At 42.1% G+C, this 18667-nt stretch overlaps 2 protein-coding genes across 2 annotated transcripts in view; both read left to right on the top strand.

Annotated features, from left to right (window-relative positions):
• Window positions 1-9812: 9812 nt before the first annotated feature.
• On the top strand, window positions 9813-10805 carry LOC119554499 (Golgi-associated plant pathogenesis-related protein 1-like). The gene is made up of 4 exons (XM_037865432.1): window positions 9813-9935; window positions 9985-10122; window positions 10173-10492; window positions 10544-10805. Exons 1-4 carry the CDS (start codon window positions 9891-9893, stop codon window positions 10755-10757), a joined length of 717 nt encoding a protein of 238 aa, XP_037721360.1. The 5' UTR covers window positions 9813-9890; the 3' UTR covers window positions 10758-10805.
• A 3835-nt stretch (window positions 10806-14640) lies between these two features.
• LOC119554662 (transcription factor btd) overlaps window positions 14641-18667 on the top strand; it is a 28819-nt gene continuing 24792 nt past the window's right edge. Inside the window, exon 1 of the mRNA XM_037865664.1 lies at window positions 14641-15420. The gene's annotated coding sequence lies outside the window, so the exon portion shown is untranslated. The remainder of the gene's footprint in view (window positions 15421-18667) is intronic.

An 18667-nucleotide genomic window follows, 5' to 3' on the forward strand; every position in this document is an offset into this window, starting at 1 on the left:
GCGCAGCACACACACACACACACACACTCGGGCACAAATATTTTGAGGGCAAAAAGCCCGCTCAACTGACGTGCAACATGATTTTGTAGGCGTGCAACATGCGCATGCGCAACAGCCGCAACTTTATCAGATTCTGCGCTCTTTTTAGCATTATTTCTGTAACTTTTTTCGCCTGCCTCGCCGGCATGTTGTTGACTGTCAATTGTTTGGTGGGCGTTGCAGCGGCAACCAGCAACCAGCAACTAGCAACAATAGTAGGGGCAGCAGCAGCAGCAGCAGCAGCAACACAGACTGTCCCACAGTCTGCACACCAGACTTTTGAAGCTATATCAATGTCAACAGCATTATCACACTGCGCTGTCAATATGCAAATGCCTAGAGCAAACCCAAGTAGCAACAACAGCAACAACAACTGCAAAGGCTGCATTCGCCAGCAAAAAGACAAATAAATGCTTGTTGCAGGCGATTGTTTTTCATGTGTGCGTATGTGACACTCGTTAACACGAAGCGAAAATGCGCGAAATGCGATATTTCACACGATTTATGCACGGACAACGACAAAAGTTGCAACTGCAAGGGGCAACCAGCAACAGCAACAGCAGCAGCAGCAACAGCAACAACAACAGCGAAAGCCGCAGGAGCAACAGCAGACCACACACATTGCATGTTGCCGGTGGGGCAGCTTAAGTTGCTGCTGCTGCTGCTGCTGCTGGCAGAATATGAAATACGCAATCCCGAAAGCAACCCTCCATTTGTTCAACTTAATTTGGACTCCCAGGAAAACCGATTGGAAAGTGAGTTCTCCTCTACAACAAATAGATCGTTAAGAGAGTTGCTAACAACTAACGTTGCCGCAGGAGTTGCAAGTGCTGCTGATGAGTCAATATGGCATAGTTTATAAGTTGTCCATGTTAAGAAACAAAAAATCAATGGACTTAAGGTGGCTTGAAATGATGGACTAAAAACTGTGACACATAGCCCATTCTTTCTCGAATTCAGGTTTAAATTGGAAGCTCTTTTGGAAACCAAGATTTTAATAATGTATATATTTAATCATGATTAGGTTAGCATGACTTTTTAAAAGAAGTCCCGTCAGTTAGGCAAAAATCAAGAAGTTGTCACAAGGTCTTAACCATAGTTCACAACCCAAGTTGTTCTTTCGCACAAACTCACTCTTAGTACATTCACAGTCATCCAAGAATCCATTTCAAGGCAAAGATAAAATACCAGAAAAACAGCGAAACTGATAAGAACTGATTAGACCCCTTGGAATAAATCAGTGCTGCCAAATCGCACAATGTTGCAGTTGGCAGCGTATATTGCAGCCGGACTGCAACGTGTTGCCGGCGTGCCAGCGACAACCAGAAGTGGGAAAAAGAAGAGGCACTCGAGAGTGCAACCGCTTTTGGAGTAGGAAGCTGATTAGCCAGATCAGAGCTGCCAGGCCAAACAGTTGCGATTGCTAATGGCCAAGTTGCTGGCGTGCTAATTTGACAGCCGGGCCAAGTTTCAGCGAGGGAGAGAGTGACTCCTTGCGAGATTTATGCGTTGCCAATTGGCTGTGCCAACATTTGCCCATATACATAATTGAAACGTAATAAATTCTGTGATGTTGCTGCTGCCACTGCTGCTTTTCGTGCACAATTAGCGGCTGCAACATACATACACTCAACTAGTGCCCCCATCAGCAACTAACGACAATTGCTGACCATTTTCCATGACTCGCCGTCCGATTATTAAATAAATAATTTCATAGCGTGGCTAGTATGCGGCCACTGCCTTTGCTGGTTTTACAAGCTGTAAAGTGCGAAATCAACACGCTTCATGCCAACTACAGGGAGTACCAGTACCAGTAGTGCCCCATTCCTTTCCTGATCCACTGTCCAGTGTCCACTATGTTAGTTGTCAACACAAATGGCAATCGGCGTTGATAAATTGTTGCTGCCTTGGGCCAATTATAACCGTCTTTGGGCCTGGCTGAATATAGCCGATAGCCGATAGGAGATAGCGTATAGCATATAGCCGGCAATCTGACAATCCACCAGCCCCTTCCGTCGACTGCCGATCATGTTGCCGATGTTGCAAGGCTTTGCATGCAGATAGCGACGGGTTTCCTTTCCTGCGAAGCCCCGCAAGGAGGTTCCACTGTGCTTCCGGTGTGGGCGCAACAAAGTGTACCAGATTTCGAAACCCAATACCCGATCGATCTCCTCTTTCAGCTCAACTCTTTCAGATCTGAGTAATTTGTCAAGAGTTTAAAAAAAGAGCGCCAAACAGCCACGTGCTGTAGAGCTATACGAAGAAAAAAACGGAGAAAGCAGGAAGACCGAAAAGGAACTGAGACGAAATCTCGACAAAATCACCCCCGCACCTGAATCCTCTGTCAGATGATCCATCCAAGGTTTCCCTGTGAAACATCAGCTGGTCTCCGTTCACATTGGCGCGCGCTACTCCCCTGTTCATTATTGTTATTATCTACGGCCCGGTGTGTCCTTATACAATAACATCTAATTTCCTACCTCTCCTAGGGCTACCTAAATTCGTACCTACACTTTGTCTTTGATTTTTCAGTTTTCTTAAGGACACATACATGGCCTGCAAGGAGGCGGGGAACACCCGCATCACATCCTCGATCGGTAAATGTTGCATATTTGTATTCAGCGCTAATGACATCAGGGCGAGATCCACGGAAAGGGGCGATCAAATCGGGAAGCTGAAAGATATGTTAACAAAGGAGTCTCGTTTTTAGAAATATGAATAGAATAGATGAAGTATCTTATGATTTAATGCATGCCGACAAGGCTAACGAATTATTTCTGTAGACTTGCATGCATGCCGACAAGGCTAACGAATTATTTCTGTAGACTTAAATGTAACAAACCATGAAAAATGTTAAGAAACATTTTACAATTTATCAAATACTCTAAGTAAGTAAATTTTAATAATTGTTTAAGTATCTTAAGTTTTAATGCGTGACGATTTTTAAATTATTAGAAAAATTGAAATTTTAAAACTGTTTTCTATTTGCTTAAATAAAAGTATTTGATTTTTAAATTAAGGAATATAGAAAATTAGATTAAAAACAATGAGGTTAAGTTATAAAAAATCTAAAAATTTAACTTTTCATACATTAAGCCAAAAAAAAATGTATGATAAGAAAATCGGTGAATTCTTTTTTAAAATACTATTATTTTTATGTTGCTAAAAGCTTTCTTAAGGTTTAAACTGATCAATGTAGAATTGCTTTCACTTTTTAAATTATTTATTTTTATTTTGCACTGTATATTGAATTTAGCCAAGATTTCTGCAAGAAGTCCCCCTTCATATGCCGAAATCTGCAGCCAACCCGTCTGAGATTATTGACCTCTCGACAAACAAGCGGATCCTGCAGGGCATCCTTTGTTTGGGCAGCAGGAACGGCGGCAGAATTCTGGGACAGCTGTTGGTGGGATCAGGATCCGACTTAAGAAGTCGTTGGCGCGAAGAGGGAAAGGAATGCAGGGGAGGCAGAGGAAGCCGCCGGAACAGAAGTCGAGCCGAGGAAAATCTGAGAAAGAACAGCTGACGGGGAAAACACACGAGCCACAGGGCAACTAAATTGACGAAAGGATCGCATCTGATCCTATTGCGGTTAGAGCGGAAAAGGTGTCGGAATTGTAGCAAACAGCTGTGAAGGCAATTTGGGTTTTAATTGTAAATGCAATTACAGGGAGTCAGGAAAGAAACAAGTGTTTCTTCTAGAAGTAACATGTGGGAGACGCCCGAAGTAAAATAGAACATCGCGTGAGAACTACACTTTTATCACTAATCAATATGAAGTTAAAGTATTACATATGTTAAATAGTAAGAAATTGTGTTTAATGCCATTGGGCCAGTTAGTTCATAATCAAAGCCGCCTTTTTATTTATTTATTAATTGCTTTTTGATGGGTAAAAATAACTTGGCTAATTAGCCCATAAAAAGTTGAGTACCCATTAAATACTCATATGCAGGATGGTCCTGCGCAGATTATAAAAACTGAAATAATCGATGAGCCGCCAGACGCTGAAAAAGTATCGGGGAGAAAGGTATAAGGATCAGTAGGTGGAGATCATTTGGAGAACCGTTAGACAAATCAGAGAAACAGAAACATTCAAAGAAATTCAAATGAATTCGTTTTGGGGTTGGATTCCGTTTTTGTTTTTTGGCATATACGATATATGTATATTCCCCCTGACTCCAGACCATGCCCTCGGGCCCCCCGCCCACTTAAATTGCGTGCCACGTTGAAAGCATTCATTTGCAGCCAGACTCCCCGAGAGATATTTGTGCGTTTATGTGCCACTGGGATGCGGCGAACTACAATTAAATTTGCATTTGTATGATTTTTTCCTGCCGTTGTGAGTGCCGCGGGTGAAATACCTCGGCGTAGGAAACATTTATCACTGCTATGGGGCCTCCACCTCCGCCACCGCCACCAACTCAACTCGGATGAAACTCAAATGGCCAGTCCGACTCGGAACGCACAATAAAACTAAAACGTTTATAATTTCATATGAATTTCTTGTGGCGGAGCTTGCAACTATTAGCCGGGACATGCAATTGGCCAAAAGAGCAGGGAAGGCAGGGAGCCAGGGGGGCAGGGAGCAGGAGGTATACAGACAGTGAGCCAAGTCAGGGCGCAACTTAATCACAGGTTGGCCAGCTGAATGGCCTAAACGAAAATGCTTAAATTTAATGACATAAATATATACATCGAGCGGGTTAGCACGGCGAAAAAAGTCGTTATTGTACTTGGTTAGAATGGCGGCTTATGACGACCTCGATTTAATTCAATTATAATCGAAAATTCACTTTCTAAATTCTCTAAGAATTGTTAAACCATTTTAAAAAGAGTTTTCGGGTATCCACAGATTTCTAAATGATAATATTTTGATTTTGCTATAAGACTTTAAAATCTTATACATTTTTCTCCGTGTTCCGATCTCATCAGCTGTGGCGGGTGGCTAACCAACTGCCTCCTCCTCCCCCTGAAATAAAATGCTGCTCATCTGCAGAAAATCTTGAAAATATTTATCAATCTGTCACGGCTCGAAAGCACAGCCGCGGAGGATCTTTTGAGCGGGCAGCTGTCCATTTAGGGAAAACGAGTTGCGAGTGGGAAAAGGTGTGGCAAGATGTACAGGGCGCTCGGGCGACCCACCACCACCCTTCGGGGAAATTGCTTATTGCGCACTTAAGGGGCTGTCGGAGATCCCGTTTCAAGGACCTATCCCGAGGCTCGCCAACGCCACCCCGTGAGGCGGGACGGGGACAAGAACCGGCTGCTTCTTTCACTGCCGGCGGATAAAGAGGTCCTCCTCCTTCGTTCCACCCCATACCACCCAAACCGAGCTCGAAGGGAACCCAACTACCTCTTGACAGTCCCCTGGGAATTTTCACTGCGCAAAGGACGCAAAAAACTAGAAGGAGGGAAGACAGACAACGCAGCTGCCGCCTGCTAATGAACAATTTAACAATCTTTTGGTTACTTTCCAGCCTTTGCTGCTGCGCAGTTCGGGAATCAGAGGTGGAAATAAAAATCTGGCCAGCTGGCTCGGGACTTCAGCTTTGATGAGCTTTGTGAGTGAGCGGAACTAATTTCCATTGTATCGAAAAGCGAGGGGAATACGAGTATATCTATCGCACAGCACTCCCTTCCATTTTAAGCCTATCTCCAAAACTATCTTTATCTCAGCATAAACACTGATACATCATCATCGAGGCATAAACTTCAATACAAGTTCGCTGCCTAAGTCTTTCGTTTGGCAGCTCTCGGCATAAATTATGTTTATTTTGGGAGTCAAAACGATGAAAAACGGAGGATTACACACGCTTTTAAAGACTCCCACAAGCTGGAGAATACGGCTGGCTACCATTTGCCACTTGGCATAAAATTAACTGTTCATCCAAATAAAAATTAAACTATTAAATGCGATGGGAGAGCGGAGAAATGTGCTTGGACCGCCTAAACGATTAACATACACAAGAAGCTGGCCAAGAGGCGCACACAAAAAACACACACGACGGCCCCCAAAAACCGAAGCGTTTCAATATATGTATAAAGCTGATCAATAAAATATAACAATCATGCGATCAAAAATCTTTCACAAAATACTTGGGCCCCCATTCACCTGTAAAAGTGTGGGAAACCATAGAAATAAGAGAGCGCGCCAAAAGCCAAAGAGTCGAAAAAGAAAACGTTGAAAATTCAAATTAGCCCGAGACTCGTAAATAAAAGATATTATAGCCAATCGGGCAATAAAACCAGTTAATCTCTAAATGTGCCGAGCTCAGTCGCAGTCGCAGTCGCAGTCCCAGTCCCTGTCTCTTTCCTCAGCTCTATCTCATCGCCAGTTTCGATCTGAGGAAGCCACTCGACTCCATCCAAGCTCATCAAAGTGGTTCGGCCTACATCTGGGACTTTGACTTGGGGTCCGGGGTTTTACGATCTGCAACCTGCCCGGCCATGGGCAAAATCAGTTAGACTCCGAGGCGGGTGTAGGATTCTCCTCTGTGGCTCTCGGAGATTCCCCTGCCAGATTCCAGATTCCTCAGCTCCTGCCTCTTCTGCCTGATCATCTTCTTGGCAATCAAATCAATTTTATGCCGCTGTTGCATTTTTTATGGCATTTCTAACACACAAACCACACGATAGCCCCATTCACTCATTCATTCACTCGCTCACTCGCCCGTTCATTGATGATCGGAGGACCGCAGACCGGAAGCGAGTTACTACCTCGAAGGGGGGGCTAGATGGCGGCTGCAGGGGGAGGGAGCGATTACCAACAACTTAAAGCTCGGCCACAAAATGTTGCATTCGGATTGGGTTATTAAGCCATTTAAGCGACGTGAGAAAATGCTGACAACGATTGGAAAACCTAAGTTGAAGTACACGCAAAGGAAAATCTCAAATTTACAATTTAACAGCATCTATAAGTTAAGTAACTTAATAAATAAGTAAAGAAATCCCTGAAATAAAGTGCCCTATACAAACATCCCTGTTTAGCAGAGATTTAACTTTTTACAGAAGGTACAAAATGTATGTTTTTAAGGACATTTTGGGACAAAAACTTGTCTTGTTCGAATCGAAATTGCTTTTAACCCATGTCAGAATGTAAAGAAAATGTTATTGCTTTTTTATAACTTTTATTAAAGAAAATAAACCTTTTCCGGTTAAAAAATGCAAGGCAGTAGGTAGTCTTTAATATGTAAAATGGAAAAAAACAGACTGATTTCAAAATTGGGGTTGGGAAACAATTTCGGCTTTCAGGAAAAAAATCTAAAAACCTAAGACTTCACCCTTACCTAAATTGATCATAAACTTATGTAAATTTATATTTATTATGTTATAATAGATCTTTGCCAAACCTACCGAGTATTTATAAGCCAACATTAATTTTTCCTGCGTGTAACTGTGGGAATCTAGGAGAAGAGAGAGGCAACATTGGTAGAATCACTATGATTTAATGACTACACTAAACATTTATCGGTGCCAGCCCAACTAACAACAAAATCAATTAAACAAACGCAGACAAGGGATATCAAGGGCCAAATGCTCACAGAACCCAGAATTGGCTTCTGTCTACGCCTTCCAGCCATGTCGATAAACTTTGCTTAAACTTTTTTAAGACTAATCCCAGGCGACCTTCCCACTTCCACAGACTCGAGTCTCAAGAGATTTTCATTAAGACAAAACTCTTGTGAATGAAATGGAGTCGCACCCGCAAGCCGCCTACTTCCCTCACCTCAGCAGAAAAGTAAAGGTTAACTCATCTCATCCCATCGCTGTAGGTAAATCATTCGAAATTTGTCTTCCAAGTGAGATCTTGGCCAAGATTTCGGGGCGTGCGCGTGATTTAAGCTCATGTTGGTAGCGAAACCCAAAAACAACTACAGAAAAACCTCCAAAACAACTCCAACAATAGCAACTCGTGTGTTGGAGGAAGTGCAAAGTGCCGTGATAAGATCTCAGAGTTGTGCCAAAAAAAAAAAACTTTAGAAAAATGAGCAGCAAGAAAGGCTTAATTGCTTTAAAAAACCGAACAGACGGGACAGGTTATGATAGATCGCAAGACATGCTTATAGAGAGGGGCGGAAGTTGGGAAAAAATTGAAATGCCTTTGAGCATACTTTTGGTTTGAAGCGAAGAAGCTATTTCATTGATTTATTTTAGGATACCTGAGTACTAATGAAGCTACAATAAATAGTAAATCATCCATTGAATCCATAATCGTTTGATTGAGTTTAATTTGCCATCATCAGTGGCATCATCAATCACACCATGTGAGGCGAGGAAACTTTCCCATAAAGCTTTATATATCGGGGACAAAAAGAGGGGATTCCCTTCTAATAAAACGAAATAAAACAAAAAAAAATTAATTGTATATATTTTCTATAAGAAGATTTGATCCAGTTTTTAAAGGGGAGAATGTGATTTTTTAATTCTTTAATTTTGTGAATTTACCGGAATTTTAAAAGAGCTGAAACTAATATGATTTTTTAACAAATGTTTCTCTCTGCAAAGATAAAAATGTGATATATATGATATCTTCACTCTAAATAATGTTAGTTTTCTTCTAACTGTTTTGCTCGGTTTCTCAGCGGAATTATTATTTATTTTCCTGATTAAAATCCAAACAGCTGTTCGGCTTAAATCACGGTCCTCCTGTCTTCCAAGAGAGATTCTCCTGAGTCCGCTTATCCGTGGGAATCTCAGAGGTGAGAAACCGAGCATTCGCATGCAAATTAGATTTTTTAATTGGCGCATAAGCGGCGACATCTCCGTCTGACCTCCAGAGTAACGCCCAACTAAAATATCTGGCCCGATCTGGGCCTTTTTCAGATCTCCTCTGATCTCCTGCCGTTGGCGTCACCTCAAGGTGCCGAGATGTCATTCGCTTTTATGGTTATTGCGCCGGCAGCTGCTGCATTCTGCTGTGTGTTGCTGCTGCCACTATTCTGTTGCTGTTGCTACTATTATGTTGCTGCTGTTGCATCGCGAGTTGCTGCTGCAAATGCAAATTGCGACTGGCATTGGTCGCTCTGCTTGGGATGTTGGCGTTTTTGCGTGCTTAATTGAAAATTGTGTTTGGGCGCTTCTAATGAATGGGAAAGTCAAAGACGACAACGCACTGGTGGAATGCACAGAGAAAAATGTATAAGAAAGAATTTCTATCCACAAGATTAAAATAATATTCACATTCAATGACTTATCGGCCAAACTATTATTATTGTAAATACTATAACGTATTATATCTTTTTAAAGACTTGGAGAATGTCTATGAAATATTTATAATTTGATGGTTTCGATTTCAAATTGAAAAGAAAAGGCTAATGCCTCTGAATCCTACTCATAAATATGTATAAACAGCTAATCCAGGTTTAGAGCGAATATTGAAAAGAATCGATCATAATTTGTGCATATTTGACTGCCCTTTTTGAGACGCACATTTTTTACCGTTACACGTTGAGTAAAAGGGCATACTAGATTCATCGGAAAGTATGTAACAGGTAGAAGGAAGCGTTTCCGACCCCATGAAGGATATCATTCTTGATCAGGATCACTAGCAGAGACGATCTAGCCATGTCCTTCTGTCCGTATGAACGCTAAGATCTCTGAAACCATAAGCGCTAGAGTGTTGGGACTTGGTATGTAGATTCTTGGGCTTCCCGTGCACCTAAATTTTTAAATATTTTGTAACAATTTAAATGACTTTGTTCTTATTATCATACCAAAAATTATTGCGTTTTCTCTTGTTTTATAAGTAGTCATGTTATGTTATAAATTGTAGGAATCCTATCTAGTAACCTTCAAAAATATTTCATTTCAACTAACTAACCCACAAAATTTAAGTTTTTTGGCATAAATTATGTATCCGTACAAAATTGTCGTTCTATTATTGGCTGTTCTTAAGGTAAAAAAAGTAAACGTTTTGACTGTTTAGAAAATATTCTTTTCTTCAGCTCAACTGTATTTGTTTGGGCGATGTTGTGACAGCGAAATCTGTTTGGAAACAGCACAATAGATATAGGAAAATGAAAGGTATGCCAAAATTATCCTTGTCTAAAAAGCTGTGTAAAGATTGCGAAGACTATGCGAAGGTAAACCAAATACTCAATTTTTTTGCGAACTTAATAATCTTCTCTCAAAGCATCTAGCTACATTGAATGTCCCAGACCAATCTTTATTCGAGGACCTCCCAGACCCTTTTGAATATATTGAATTTTCGCTTGATGAAGCCGATATCAAGGATCACACAGATTATATCTTATCGGATGAAAAGAATATCGATTATACAGAAAATATATGCGAGTTTAAATCTAAATCTTGTGTTGAAACGTGGTATACTTATGGCCATGAGGCTTATAAATCAGATGACGAATCACGAAAATCACTTAGTGATAAGTACACTGCACTCATATGGAAGTCATCGAAGGAAATGGGAGTGGGTATAGCTCCAAAAAACTCCGGGTAAGTACTGATTTATGCCCAATGTCTCCGAATCAACTAATTTATCAACAGGACTAAAAACGGAAGGAAAATAATGGTCGTTAGGTATTCTCCACCCGGCAATGTGCGTGGCAAGTATAAAGAAAACGTACCAGCACATGAGGAGCTGTTGTGGGATTTTGAAGTTGATGTTAATACTACGACTACGTCAAAAGCATGCGGAACGAAATCCTATACATTTGCTGTATTACTCAGTTTCCAAACACTTACACATTGGTTTCCATAAGTATTTAAAATGCTAAATATATTTGCGATGTGTCATGAATTTTTAAAATGGTTATATACATATGTATTTTGTATTCGGTGGAAATTGTTGTTAAATTAGACAAAACGCCAAACACTGTTTCTCGTTTAAAGTTGGTTAACTGGGTAAACGCCCACAAACGACCATAACACTAAAACCCGTCTAGCACCCACATATTTAAAGCTTTTGTAAAATTGTAAATGGGATTTAGTCCTATAAGGACAAAAAAACATGTCCACATTTTTTTAATATTTTGTAAAAATTTAAATGAGGTTTTGTTCTTATTATCAATACCAATCAACATGCCAAAAATGATTGAAAAGTAACCACTCATTAGAAGTTATAACCGAATAATAATAAAAGTTTTGCAAACTCAATCAAGATTGAACACCACATGCAGCAAATCAGCGGTTCTTACTAATACGCCACCACGCCGCTAGGGGCGCTATATGCTATGTGGCGCTATAGGCTAGTGTGTTAGTGAAAAAATCAGATTTAGTGCAAGCATATCTCCATCCCTCTTGCACTCCCTTAAGCTGAGTAACGGGAATCCAATAGTCTAGGCCATCGACTATTCGTTTTCCCTTGTAGGAGTATTACATTTTTTCAAATGAACTTTTAGACCTCCAGCTTTCCCCCTCTGTGCCTCCCATTGCGATCAATTTCTCGTTAATTCTCATTCCGAAAAAAAATAGAAATCCGGACTCACTGGATGGGCGAAAGAGCAGAAAGGAGCAGCAGGAGTCCAAAGAAAACTTCCGCCCGAGGGAAGGTTCGAGTTCCTCTATGTTTCCTCTGCCGCAGGCCACAAGAACACAAGATCTCGCCGAGATCTTGAATGGGCCGCCTTCTGTGCGCGAAGACGTTAAGCGGAGATTTCCCGCCAAAAAAGTTACGGGGGTTGCACAACGGGATTTGAGATCCCGGATGGTCGGTGGTGGTGGGTTGCGATCGGGTGGGTCGGCGGTGGTGGGTTGGTGGTGGCGGCGGTGCTGATGGGGTGGCGCAAGGACAACAATAAGGAGGCTGAAGCCTGAGAGGGCGAAAATAACGACGATGACTGGGCCAAACCGTGGGAAGATTTCCAGCACAAAGGCGACGGAATCTCGCTGCGAAATTCCCTCGCAGCTGCACTCAAATCGCATTGAAATCGAAAAACAGATCTGAAGCGAGAACTTTTACCTTGATTGCCGTTTTGAGGGGTTTTTATTTATTTTATTTCATTTTCGGCGTAGGCATATGCGACACTGAAATGTACTTAGCGTATTATGGTACTTACGTTTACTCGTACAGCCGAAAACACTTCATAATGCAACTGTAATGTTTCGAAAAAAATGTTCGACTTAAAGATACCCGCTAATGAACTTTTCAAAGAATTGGATTGCCTTATAAGTCCTAAAACTTTCTGGAACGAAATAAAAATAATATTTTACTTAATAACATTGGTCTAAAACAATAGATAGTTTTAAAGAAATTGTGTGTGCCATTATATTCTACTCTGCTTATTCTATTTACTAACTTAAGCATATGCATGCAATGAACAAATTTGATTTATAGATTTAAAATTGAATTTCAAAACCTGGCAAATATATCTATTCGAAGAGTAGAATATACAATATTAAAAACCCGTTAGAATACCCCAAAACTTAAATTGCTTCATAAATTTAAAAATTTGTGTCTGAACTAAGGAATATAGCAACTATTACGTTATGTTTATAAATAGGCAACTTAAGCAAATTAACTTTATTATAGCTTGCTAATTGGGGCTTATCCAAACCTACAATATTTCTCCTAACAACGGCTTACATTGGATTTTGGAAAATAATACGCCCTGTTGGTCCCCAAATACCGGGTGTATTAAAAATGTCGCCAGCCCGACGAACGACTTAATCAACAAATCAGCGTTGTCAATCTGGGGATTGTGTTGGCTGCCGACTTGCCACCCCCCTCCCCCCTCGTGACACCTTCGCTGCGGATATATCTCGCTGATCTCCGATCGTCGATCTCCGATCACTTGGCCTACACCATTTTGGTTTCGTTTCCTTTGTCGCCGTCTCGTTTCAATAACTCACAGATACATCTGCATATCGGCATGTACATATATAGTACCCATAGCATATGGCATATAACTTATAGCCGAACACCTACGTTCGGTGGCTTTTGGCTCTTTGCAGTGCTTCTCTTTTCAAAAGACCAACGAATTTTGTACGAATCGCGTAAACGCGTTTTTTCCCTGCCCACAATCACACACATACACGCAGGCCGGGTTCCTGGTGTGGGTTGAGTATCTGTGTGAGTGCGCCACTATTCGTTCATTCACAAATTGTGTTGTTGCTGCCTTGGCATGCTTTTGCTGTTTTTTTTTTTGTTTTTTCCCAATTCGGTTTTGTTTTGTAAACACACACAGACACACGCACACACCTGGACGGAGGCGCACACACGGATACACTTACACCTCGGCAGCTGCGACACACACACATACGCAGCTTGGGCAAAGAGAGCGCTCACTCTCTCGCGTTGAACTGAATGCATCGGCATTTCAAGTTCAGGTATCGTATCCGTATCTGTGAAGTTGTTTTGCCGGCATTTCATTTCTCACGAGAGCAAAGAGCGAGAGATGGAGAGTGAGCGGAAAGTGTATCTGTGTGAGTACAAGACTCAGAGGTGAGAGAGTTTATCCGTGGATTTTATCCGGACCTTCAATGCGGCTCAAAATCATTCGACTGAGATTTTCTTTTAATGCAATTGGGCTTAAAACGAATTTAGATTATTGAGTGTGTTAAAAATAAAACATAAGACATTTTTGCACACTAATTACGAGCTAAGAACCTATATATTTTTGTCTATGCCAAATACATAAACAAATAAAGGTTTAGGGTCCTTACTTTCAATGTTTTTATATTCATCCTTTAACTTTGTAAAATCCTTTAATTGTTGTTTACTAAAACTTATAAGTATCTGAAGTATTTCCTTCAGTAACTTTAAATGAGTTAAGATGGGAAACAAATAATAATGTATTAAAATTAATTAACTTAACTACATAATAGTTAAGTAGGTATTTAAAAAGCTCTCTCTAAAATCCATTTCTTAAAGATTTAATGATACAACTAACTGTAAAAGTATTTAAAATCTAATGATGTCTAATTTCTTAACTAGCTGTGATACCAGTCAGATAAAATATACGATTAAAACAATATATTATTTTTATATTTCCCTAAAATTTTTAAGTTGAAAGATAAGCCTTTACTTAGGGCCAAGTTGCATTTAAAGCCTGTGGTAACGTGACCTGAAAGCCAGCCAAGAACAGAGGCCAGCTCCCTCGTGGGTTGCACCAGTGAGTATTTACTTTTGGCTCCTTCGGAAAGTGCAAAAGACACCCGCCTGGATTCCGCTGGCTTATCTTCGCACTCGATGTTACATAACGCCAGTCGGTGGAAGTGGGAGGTGCCTATTCGGAGCTCAGCTCGCAACTGGCGACCCAAAAGCGCCAAATGCAGCCGAGTGCCCCCATTGGCATAGAGTTTTGAGCAATTAGAAGCCCACGCAGCCATAAACAACGGCTGCGTGGGGAGGGGGCTGTGGGCGGAGGGAGGGGAGGCTCTTTGAGCAGCTCCCACCGAGAGGAGAAAAAAACTAGAGAAATCCCCAACTGCACGTGCTGCTCTTTCTCGCTCTCTCGCGACTTTATCCGGCGAATGAGAGGCCAACATTCGGCGCACAATGGGCACACGCACACAGATACGAACGCCCGCCTGCCTTGGTGTGGGTGTCTCAGGCGGGTGAGCTGGTATTGGTGCTCGTGGTGTTGCCGCTGAACGAGTGGCGATTCTACTCAGAAGTCAGTTTCTTGCTGGGCAGTGTCGGTTCAGGTTCATCGACGCTTCGACGCTCCGCACGCGCTGCCGCGAATTCTTCAGTGCTACCAACGCAAGACGCGTCTTTTTCGGCCCAAAAACGAATCGAAATCTTCGCAGTGCGTTTCCAGACCAGACCAGACCAGACTCCCCCCCCCACTCTCCTCCTCCGAGTCACTCTCTCTGGTTCGCTCTCTCCCCGAAGAGAGTTTCAGTGGTTGGTGGTTTGGTTTCGGTGGTTCGGTTGGTGGTGCTGCTGCCGAAGCTCTGCCGACGCCGACGACGACGCCACGTCGGGAAAACCAACCTCTTGCAGTGAAAATCTTTTCGTACGTTTTCGTTATTTGTTATTCGCACGTTGACGCGACGAGACCGCGAAACACGACAGCAGCAACAGCAACAGCAACAGCAATTGCAACTGCAACAGCAACTGCAATAATGATCGCGCGTGCAACAGCAACACGAAAATCAGTGGCAAACCCTAAAGTATCTAACCCGCAAATCCGACACTAAACTTGCCAAATCCGTTAAAACCAAGTGAATAGTGTGTGTCTTACAACCCATTAAGTAATATAAATCAATTATAGCCGAAAACACACAATAGCCAAACACGCAAACGCAGCATAAGCACAAATGAAATACATAAAGAAAAGTGTGATATTTTGATATTAGCAATTAGAGTTTACACAACGCAGCCTAAAAAATATTTGTTAAATGTGTTTGCCCCCAAGGCAAAGCTGAAAATTGGATAATGCTTGGATAATACCCCTGCTACAAACAAAAAACCAGAGGTGAGTTTGCGAGATCGCTCAATTTGCCGACGGCTTAGTCATAAGGCGGGCAAAAAAAATACAGAAATAGAGAAACGCCAGCCTCAGCTGTTTGCCCAAAATGTGTCAGAAGCTCGGCTCCAGTTACGAATAGAGATCGGTTTACCATAGCCGCCTCAGCGTAATATCAGATCGGGAGAGGGGGGGGAATACAATCGGCTATATGCAATCGATTGCACCCATGAATGATGGACCGATCTGATGAGTTCATATCAGCACCGGCCCCCTCCAAAAGGCATCATTATCATCATCTCACTCCGATTCCCTCCATCTATATTGACGTCAATCGCCGCGGCAACTTGACATCGCCGATCTGCAGATCGTGTGCCTGGCAAATTGACGCACACAGTACATATAGACAGATAGATAGGTAGGGACCCTTAGCCCCAGTTCCACTTCCAGTTTTAGCCAGCAGCGGGGAATTTTAATTGCCCATCCTGGCCAAAAGCAGACCACTCTCTCTATGTGAACTATGCCAATTGTCTACACCTGAGCCGCAGAACAGGCCGGCTGGCTGACAAATTTGTATGCACGCGCTTCAAAAGTGCAATATTAATTAATTCCAGCAACTCGGGACGCGGCAGCAACATCAACTGATCTGTATGCAGCATAAGTTGCAGGTTTGCTGGCTGCTGGCTGCCAGTTGCAAGTTGCAAGTAGCTAGTTGCTGGTTGCTAGTCGCTACTTGCTACTTAGTCGAGGCAATTAAATCGTATGTCATTCATTGGTAATTTATACCATTTAAAGGCATGTCGATGAGGATGGCCAGAGAACGGGGTTCCAAAAGACGGTTCTTTTCCGATGGTTCCTGGATGTTTTACACCCCTAACCATTAGCATAGGCTGATATTGCCAGTCGTAGTACTAGACCAAAATTCGAGGCTTTGCTTTTGACCTGTCTCCGAAACGCCAAACGCCAAACGCCAAACGCCAAACGCTTGATCGATCGCTCTAAACCGATTCCGATTCCGATCCGATCGGCGATAAATGCAACTTGCCATGAAAAGTGCTGCCTTAAATGGGCATTAGGCTATTGCACATTTCTCAATATGTCGAGTGATTTTTTCCCTGCTCCTCCAACGCGGCTGACTTATACGCACCGCACCTTATATGACGAACGGCGACGTCTGCCGCTGTCCCACTGCATTTGGCATATAAAGCAGGCGGCCACTCGGAGGCTCCCTCGGTGGCAGAGGTGGCGGAGCTGGCGAAGGTGTCTCAGGTGGTTCGCTGGTCGGAGTCTCACCCGCACGACGCCATTTTCTGGCCCCGCAGTCGACGGCAATTTGCATTTTCCACACAAAAGCCAGGCTCGCTAGTAAATGGAATCCAAAAAAAAAAAAAAACAAACCAACCCCACCCCCTTTGGTCGACTTAAGGTCCCTGGTTCAGTGGTTAATTTATTTCTGACACAGCCTTAAATTAACAATTTTAATACAAGCAACAAAAGAGCGCGCATTGAAATTGAGACGTTGAGCGAAATACAAAAAATACACAAAATACAAATAAAAAATAAAATGCACACAATACAGAAAAACAAAAAGCTAAAAAGGAAAAACATAAAATAAATTTACAGCAAAACAAAAGCGTGTAACAGAACAAAGGAATCGGCTCGAGGAGCAGTGAAAGAGGAATGTGTAAGGTGAAATAAAATTCTGGCGCGTTAATTAACTTTAAACGATTGAAAACGAATTGATTTGGAGAAGCCATTTGATTTGGATTAGTCGTGGCTGGTTCGGAAAAAAAAAACACACAGTTGAGGTTGCGGAGGTGGACCGCAGCCCTAAGGGTTAAAGCTTTTGGCCCAGAGTTGCCAGGCCGGGCTGAAATTAAAATTCAATCATCACGTGTGCGTTAAGAGAGACACACAATCAGACAGATCATTGGAGATGTTAATTGGAATGCGTTAAACAATAAAACAAAGACTGCGATGTCTGCCGCAGTTGGCAAGAGACTTAACACCTCTGGGATCTGCGGTTGGGGCCCACATCTTCGACATCTGATAGGGCCCACAAAGTCGGCCCTGGTCATGCGTCGTTATCATGCATTTGATAAACGTTTTGTTTTTCATTAGAGCCCTGCCGCGGAGGAGGAGATATCAAAGCGATCGCGGACGGATCACACCCCTTCAATTAGCAGGCAGTTCGGCTCCAGTTCCTAGGAATTTTTGATGGCCATTTTGTCCTACATAATATATGGATTACTTTGGGCTAAGATGTGTAACTCGAGCGTTTCACAATCGCTGACGCTTAAAAGCCTCTTTTATAAATTCGAATTAAATTAAAATGTATTTTACAATTTTTAAGCAAAAAACATTTATTCTTAGAACCCATTCATAACAGGAAGTTATTACTCACGTAATATGGTTATTATGGTCAGTAAAGAATTTGAAAGATTAATTTCGAAACTATTTCCATTTGATAAGCTTCCAAATTGCAAAGGGCGATAAAAAGAACAGGAAAACAAATTAAATCAAATCTCCTACTACAAATGACCTTCTTTGAACGTTAATATGGGAATTGTTAAAATAAAAAAAGAACTTATTACCTCTCCTCCCTTAAAATTCCCATTCCCAGATCGACCGCAATTTTATCGGCATATTTTGTAGTCTGGGGTTTGCTGTAGATAGCCCGGTTCCCACCGCGGGCATTTCTGTATTTTATATTTATATTTTTTTGGCATATCAGGCAACCACACGCAGTCCTCAATGAAGTGAATTATTTTTCGGTGGGGCCACCGCCGCAGCACGTACTTGAAAACAACTTTTAATCTCGAGTAGTTTCAATTAACGTCATTGGACTACATAGATCGCTGATTACGGATTGAATGAGCATTAAAAGTACATATGAATAAGTGCCGAGTGCTCTGGCTACGAGAGTAGAAAATAGAAACGAAAACAAAGTTAAAATCGTGAGCGGAGATTGCTCGATTGCTCGATTGCGATTGCGGCCACCCACCGCACATGGTCGGCTGTTATCGGCTATATACGCACATATAGCCCCCCGATCCGGTGGGCTATCTGTCCTTCGATTTACGTCACAGCCCGAGTCGCAATTCATGAATTTCTCGCCTCGAAAAAAACACAATTCTATTTACCGGACGCCCACTTTTGAGTGGGTGGCTCGGGCGGTTTCGGGTGATAAGTTTGGGGGCTGATAAGCCCACTTGGAGTGGTCAGTGGGTGGTGGTGGGTGGGTGGATCGAGTTAG

This window comes from Drosophila subpulchrella, chromosome 3L (assembly GCF_014743375.2).
Source record: "Drosophila subpulchrella strain 33 F10 #4 breed RU33 chromosome 3L, RU_Dsub_v1.1 Primary Assembly, whole genome shotgun sequence".
Lineage (NCBI taxonomy): Eukaryota > Metazoa > Arthropoda > Insecta > Diptera > Drosophilidae > Drosophila > Drosophila subpulchrella.

What these genes read in the sequence shown, in the direction of transcription:
- LOC119554499 (XM_037865432.1), top strand. Translation starts at nt 9,891, where the DNA reads ATGTATCCGTACAAAATTGTCGTTCTATTATTGGCTGTTCTTAAG. An exon ending in TATTATTGGCTGTTCTTAAG is followed by an intron (nt 9,936 to 9,984) that starts GTAAAAAAAGTA and finishes TCTTTTCTTCAG; the next exon opens with CTCAACTGTATTTGTTTGGG. An exon ending in ATAGCTCCAAAAAACTCCGG is followed by an intron (nt 10,493 to 10,543) that starts GTAAGTACTGAT and finishes ATTTATCAACAG; the next exon opens with GACTAAAAACGGAAGGAAAA.